Source organism: Lolium rigidum, chromosome 4 (genome assembly GCF_022539505.1).
Source record: "Lolium rigidum isolate FL_2022 chromosome 4, APGP_CSIRO_Lrig_0.1, whole genome shotgun sequence".
Lineage (NCBI taxonomy): Eukaryota > Viridiplantae > Streptophyta > Magnoliopsida > Poales > Poaceae > Lolium > Lolium rigidum.
This window is the reverse complement of record NC_061511.1, coordinates 35650041-35657848: the sequence shown is the minus strand read 5'-3', so window position 1 is coordinate 35657848 and position 7808 is coordinate 35650041. Positions and strand designations below refer to the sequence as shown.

Below are 7808 nucleotides of genomic sequence, written 5' to 3'. Positions count from 1 at the left end.
CGATTTGACCAAAATCTGGTGATAACAAAGACATACCAGATGGGACAAGGGTCTATAATTGGAAGAGATAATATAGAAGAATTTTTCACCCATGTTAGTATGCATGAAGATCTTAAAGATATACCACTTGCAAAAGCTGTCCCTACTTATGAAGATGCCTCTGTTTGTTTGGTGCGCATGATGGAAGCTAGATTTATTAGTATCAACCCCATAATACAACACATGTTCCTTACACTTTACGATATGGAGCGGGAGAGAAGAGAGATTTTGTTCTAAAAGTCTTAGTGCGAGAATTTGAAGATATAGCTATAGAAGCTAGAAAAGTTTTTATTAAGCATAAGAGGCTTGGCTTTTATACCGACTTTAAAAGAACACTTGAAAAAATGGATATGTATAGAATGAAATATCTTGATAATGCTAATGATGGTGGGGAGATCAAAGCACCAATACCATGTAAACTCCTAGCTATGAATGATGCACTAGAAAATAACTATGCTTGGCTTGTTCCTGAAAATTTGTTCAATGAGAGTAGCAAGCCCAAGACTAATGAAAAGGGAGACGCTGAAACTTATGTATCCAATATACTATGCATGGTTGAGAAAACTCCAAAGCCCGCTGTAGATGCACCACCCTTTGATAATACTTGATATACACTTTCTGCGCCTAGCTGAAAGGCGTTAAAGAAAAGCGCTTATGGGAGACAACCCATGTTTTTACTACGGTATTTTTGTTTTATATTTGAGTCTTGGAAGTTGTTTACTACTGTAGCAACCTCTCCTTATCTTAGTTTTATGTTTTGTTGTGCCAAGTAAAGTCTTTGATAGTAAAGTAAATACTAGATTTGGATTACTGCGCAGAAACAGATTTCTTTGCTGTCACGAATCTCGGTCTAATTCTCTGTAGGTAACTCAGAAAATTAAGCCAGTTTACGTGAGTGATCCTCAGATATGTACGCAACTTTCATTCAATTTGGGCATTTTCATTTGAGCAAGTCTGGTGCCCTAATAAAATCCATCTTTACGGACTGTTCTGTTTTGACAGATTCTGCCTTTTATTTCGCATTGCCTCTTTTGCTATGTTGGATGAATTTCTTTGATCCATTAATGTCCAGTAGCTTTATGCAATGTCCAGAAGTTTTAAGAATGATTATGTCACCTCTGAACATGTTGATTTTTATTGTGCACTAACCCTCTAATGAGTTGTTTCGAGTTTGGTGTGGAGGAAGTTTTCAAGGATCAAGAGAGGAGTATGATACAATATGATCAAGGAGAGTGAAAGCTCTAAGCTTGGGGATGCCCGGTGGTTCACCCCTGCATATTCTAAGAAGACTCAAGCGTCTAAGCTTGGGGATGCCCAAGGCATCCCCTTCTTCATCGACAACATTATCGGGTTCCTCCCACGAAACTATATTTTTATTCCGTCACATCTTATGCACTTTGCTTGGAGCGTCGGTTTGTTTTTGTTTTTGTTTTGTTTGAATAAAATGGATCCTAGCATTCACTTTGTGGGAGAGAGACACGCTCCGCTGTAGCATATGGACATGTATGTCCTTAGGCTCTACTCATAGTATTCATGGCGAAGTTTCTTCTTCGTTAAATTGTTATATGGTTGGAATTGGAAAATGCTACATGTAGTAATTCTAAAATGTCTTGGATAATTTGATACTTGGAAATTGTTGTGCTCATGTTTAAGCTCTTGCATCATATACTTTGCACCCATTAAATGAAGAAACACTTAGAGCTTGCTAATTTGGTTTGCATATTTGGTTTCTCTAGAGTCTAGATAATATCTAGTATTGAGTTTTGAACAACAAGGAAGACGGTGTAGAGTCTTATAATGTTTACAATATGTCTTTTATGTGAGTTTTTCTGCACCGTTCATCCTTGTGTTTGTTTCAAATAACCTTGCTAGCCTAAACCTTGTATCGAGAGGGAATACTTCTCATGCATCCAAAATCCTTGAGCCAACCACTATGCCATTTGTGTCCACCATACCTACCTACTACATGGTATTTATCCGCCATTCCAAAGTAAATTGCTTGAGTGCTACCTTTAAAATTCCATCATTCACCTTTACAATATATAGCTCATGGGACAAATAGCTTAAAAACTATTGTGGTATTGAATATGTACTTATGCACTTTATCTCTTATTAAGTTGCTTGTTGTGCGATAACCATGTTTCAGGGACGCCATCAACTATTCTTTGTTGAATATCATGTGAGTTGCTATGCATGTCCGTCTTGTCTGAAGTAAGAGAGATCTACCACCTTTATGGTTGGAGCATACATATTGTTAGAGAAGAACATTGGGCCACTAACTAAAGCCATGATTCATGGTGGAAGTTTCAGTTTTGGACATATATCCTCAATCTCATATGAGAATAATAATTGTTGCCACATGCTTATGCATTAAATAGGAGTCCATTATCCGTTGTCCATGTTGTCCCGGTATGGATGTCTAAGTTGAGAATAATCAAAAGCGAGAAATCCAAAATGCGAGCTTTCTCCTTAGACCTTTGTACGGGCGGCATGGAGGTACCCCATTGTGACACTTGGTTAAAACATGTGTATTGCGATGATCCGGTAGTCCAAGCTAATTAGGATAAGGTGCGGGCACTATTAGTATACTATGCATGAGGCTTGCAACTTGTAAGATATAATTTACATAACTCATATGCTTTATTACTACCGTTGACAAAATTGTTTCATGTTTTCAAAATAAAAGCTCTAGCACAAATATAGCAATCGATGCTTTCCTCTTTGAAGGACCATTCTTTTTACTTTTATGTTGAGTCAGTTCACCTATCTCTCTCCACCTCAAGAAGCAAACACTTGTGTGAACTGTGCATTGATTTCTACATACTTGCATATTGCACTTGTTATATTACTCTATGTTGACAATTATCCATGAGATATACATGTTACAAGTTGAAAGCAACCGCTGAAACTTAATCTTCCTTTGTGTTGCTTCAATACCTTTACTTTGATTTATTGCTTTATGAGTTAACTCTTATGCAAGACTTATTGATGCTTGTCTTGAAGTACTATTCATGAAAAGTCTTTGCTTTATGATTCACTTGTTTACTCATGACATTACCATTGTTTTGATCGCTGCATTCATTACATATGTTTACAAATAGTATGATCAAGGTTATGATGGCATGTCACTTCAGAAATTATCTTTGTTATCGTTTTACTTGCTCGGGACGAGCAGAACTAAGCTTGGGGATGCTGATACGCCTCCGACGTATCGATAATTTCTTATGTTCCATGCCATATTATTGATGATATCTACATGTTTTATGCACACTTTATGTCATATTAGTGCATTTTCTGGAACTAACCTATTAACAAGATGCCGAAGAGCCGATTCTTTGTTTTACTGCTATTTTTTGTTTCAGAAATCCTAGTAACGAAATATTCTCGGAATTGGACGAAATCAAAACCCAGGGTTCTATTTTGCCACGAAGCTTCCAGAAGACCGAAGAGGAGTAGAAGTGGGGCCACGAGGGGCCGCCACCATAGGGCGGCACGGCCCAGGCCTTGGCCGCGCCGACCTGTGGTGTGGGGCCCTCGTGTGGCCCCCCACGTTGCCCTTCCGCCTACTTATAGCCTCCGTCGCGAAACCCACGATGCGAAGAACCACAATACGGAAAACCTATCGAGACGCCGCCGCCGCCAATCCCATCTCGGGGGATTACGGAGATCTCCTCCGGCACCCTGCCGGAGAGGGGATTCATCTCCCGGAGGACTCTTCACCGCCATGGTCGCCTCCGGAGTGATGAGTGAGTAGTTCACCCTGGACTATGGGTCCATAGCGGTAGCTAGATGGTTGTCTTCTCCTCATTGTGCTTCATTGTTGGATCTTGTGAGCTGCCTAACATGATCAAGATCATCTATCCGTAATACTATATGTTGTGTTTGTCGGGATCCGATGGATAGAGAATACCATGTTATGTTAATTATCAAGTTATTACTTATGTGTTGTTTATGATCTTGCATGCTCTCCAGTTATTAGTAGAGGCTCGGCCAAGTTGATGCTAGTAACTCCAAGAGGGAGTATTTATGCTCGATAGTGGGTTCATGCCCGCATTGATATCCGGGGAGTGACAGAAACCCCTAAGGTTGTGTTGTGCTTGTTGCCACTAGGGATAAAACATTGATGCTATGTCCGAGGATGTAGTTATTGATTACATTACGCACCATACTTAATGCAATTGTCTGTTGCTTTGCAACTTAATACTGGAAGGGGTTCGGATGATAACCTCGAAGGTGGACTTTTTAGGCATAGATGCAGGTTGCATGGCGGTCTATGTACTTTGTCGTAATGCCCAATTAAATCTCACTGTACTTATCATGACATGTATGTGCATTGTTATGCCCTCTCTATTTGTCAATTGCCCGACTGTAATTTGTTCACCCAACATGCTTTTATCTTATGGGAGAGACACCTCTAGTGAACTCGTGGACCCCGGTCCATTCTTTTATACTGAAATACAAATCTGTCTGCAATACTTGTTTTTACTTGTTTTCTTGCAAACAATCATCTTCCACACAATACGGTTAATCCTTTGTTACAGCAAGCCGGTGAGATTGACAACCTCACTGTTTCGTTGGGGCAAAGTACTTTGGTTGTGTTGTGCGGGTTCCACGTTGGCGCCGGAATCTCCGGTGTTGCGCCGCACTACATCCCGCCGCCATCAACCTTCAACGTGCTTCTTGGCTCCTCCTGGTTCGATAAACCTTGGTTTCTTTCTGAGGGAAAACTTGCTGCTGTGCGCATCATACCTTTCTCTTGGGGTTCCCAACGAACGTGTGAGTTACACGCCATGTAGGGTTGAGTTTGCTAGCCCTAGACAGGATGTTCGGGGGATCAACTTCATGTTGGTTTTTAGGCCTTGTCTAGGGTCGGTTTATGATCACCGTGCGTGGCTGCCAGGCTCAATCACGCGTAGGATGTTCCGATTATGTGGTGAAAACCCTAAATCGTAGTAGGTCGTTTTAGCTTTATTTTGATCAAGCAGGACCACCAACTGATCGTACACCTCGTACGAATCATGGGTGGATCGGCTCCTTGAGCCGATTCACAGGACAACCTGAGAGCCGATCGAGGCTCGTATTTAATGTTTACGTGTATGCCATACAGGAAACTAAGCGAGGCAAATCCAACACCTTCCTGACCAGGTATAGGTCAGGTGGCATGCCCTTGCACCAGCATCGGACGTGCGTGCCGAGTCTTTGCGGGCCATCGCTCGAGGGACCAGGGCCAGCCGCAGTCCTGGGAGCCTCCCGGTTCTACTGTGTTGCCCGTCGCTGCTCGCCGGTGGGTTTCTGACCGCAACACATGGACCCAGTGAAATTGAATTCTCCGTGAAGATTGTCAGCATTATGAGAAATACAAAAACAATATGTCGAAATGCTTGGTTTAATAAGCTCCATCTCAACATGTCCAAATTATGCATATGCATAAATAAATTTTAATCGTGTAGATATGTTCGCGGTGATCTTGCAAACTTAAGGTTGATATGTTGATACCTGTGTGGTACCCTATTTTACATCATCTGCGATGGAAGTGTGCTCTATTTTACATCATCTGCTATGACAATAAGTGTTCGATGTTCTAAAATAATATCTAGGTGCCTTAAAATACATCATATATTCGATGCACTTTTACATTTCAAACTCATACATTGGATAGTAGTACATTTATGGCCAATTATTTCAAAATTATTTCATGATAAAGGCATATATTTACTTTTGCCTTTTGTCATGTTGTCTTACCATTAGCCGTCCATTCATTAAGAAGATCCAAAGATAACGTGTATGATTCCTGTGGTTGGCAATTTAGCACAGCTGGCTCATAGGCCGGCGAGGCCACCTTGGATGGGCAAGCGGTCCAAAGTCCATGATCTGCTCTGCACTGTTAATTTAAACATTGAACAGTATTAAGTCCCTTCTAAAATATAAGTATTTTTAGCTTTCCATAAATGTTTATATTTCAGGAAGGAGGTAACGTTTATGTGTCTTAATTCCAGCATTGGAAGCTGTACATTTATGGCGAATAATATAATAGAAAAAAAATATGCCGCAAGACACTTCTTTTGTTTATTGCTAGCATAATAAAGTATGACCAAGACTCGTTCGTCTTCATTAAGAAAATTTATTTATGGCGAAAATACAGCTATCACAACAAATTTGATCTCCCATTGTCACTTCATAAAGAAATTCCATTTTAGCAGCGTATCACAAAATTTGATCTCCCATTTATGCCTCAAGATTTGCATCATCTTACTACATAGACCCACCAAATTAAAGCCTCAAGATTTGCCCATGGAATCTTACTACATAAACCCACCAAAAGCCTCAAGATTTGCCTCCTCTCCATTCTCCCCAAACGAGACACCCAAAATGGCAGCGAGGCTTCTCATGCCCATCCTCCTAGTGCTCCTTGTCGTCTCCCACGTGGCGCTCGCCTCCATCGTGGAGGAGACGTGCGCGAAGGTGGAAAACATATCGCTCCGCAAGGAACTGGAGGCCGTCTGCGTGACCACGCTCCAGGCGGCGCCGGGGAGCGCCACCGCCGACACGCACGGGCTGGCCGTGATCGCCACGAACCTGACGCTGGTCAACTACACGGCGGCGGTGGCCACGATCAAGGACCTACAACGGCACGGCGGCTGGACGGTCGGCCAGCAGGCTGCGCTGGCCACGTGCCGTGAGCGGTACACCGAGGGGCTCAACGCGATGCATAGAGCCATCCAAGCACTGGCCACGATGCAGAAGCAGGCATACGAGGACAACATGATCGCAGCCGTGAGGGCCTCCACCGACTGCGCCGCCGCGTCCGTGGCCGCGGATAAGGAGGAGTCGCCTCTGCGCAAGGTGAACGCCGACGCCGAGCACCTAACCGTCGTGGCCATGGTGATCTTTTTCTTGTTGTACGTGTAGCAAGCAGGATACCTGTGGATCTTGTCGTGTGACCGGTGTTAGATAGATCGACAGATCTATGAAAATAAAAACAGTAATTGAATGCGTGATTTGATTGCTTTGTGCCATTAATTTCATGTTCGTAAGTATTGAGATTTAGCTGTCTCGTTCGTGCTGCCCGTGAATGAGAGCGGCCGTTGTTACTGCTTCAGAACTTGACAAGTTTCAAGTTCAACTGGACGCAGACGCAACGCGGAGCTTTTCAGGTGACAGAGGCAAAAAGAGCAATCTACAAGCCCACGTGTCTTGAATCTAAATTCCAGTGTTGCATGAATAGAGGATTGTGGAAGATCGCTAGTAGAAGGCCGGAGGAACGTGAGCACTAAAGGTCAGGCCCTTTTTCTTCTCTTAGCAGGCAGCTCTACACTTTTCTTTCTTGCTCGAGCCGGATGATGATAAATGCCATACAAAATGAATTGGAAAAGGGATGACGCAAGCAGCTGAAGGCAACTTAGCTACAACAGTCATCGCTGCAAATAATTGTGTCATCTTCCAAAAGCATTCTGTCATCTTCCAATCTATTCATCATTAACTGTGGGTGCTCACTAGAAATACTAGATTTAGATGTGCGCCTTGGCGCACGACCCCGTAGAATTCGTATTTGTTTACGTTTTATATAACAGTGATAAAAATTAAGTGAGAAAATGGTAATATATTTTTAAGTTTTTCTTTCAAGAAAACGCAAGAGATTTTGCGTTCGATTTCATTGAACAGGAAGAAGAGTACAACCTCCAGAAGGAGGAACACACACACACGACACACACATACATGGTCATCCTCACCAAGCGACTACAACTTGGTAAGGAGGTGCCCTCGACTAT

At 42.5% G+C, this 7808-nt stretch overlaps 1 protein-coding gene across 1 annotated transcript; it reads left to right on the top strand.

Annotated features, from left to right (window-relative positions):
- The first annotated feature begins 6408 nt into the window (after positions 1–6408).
- Positions 6409–6975, top strand: LOC124707022 (cell wall / vacuolar inhibitor of fructosidase 2-like). Its single transcript, XM_047238684.1, has one exon. It carries the CDS (start codon positions 6409–6411, stop codon positions 6946–6948), a length of 540 nt encoding a protein of 179 aa, XP_047094640.1. The 3' UTR covers positions 6949–6975.
- The last annotated feature ends 833 nt before the right edge of the window (positions 6976–7808 follow it).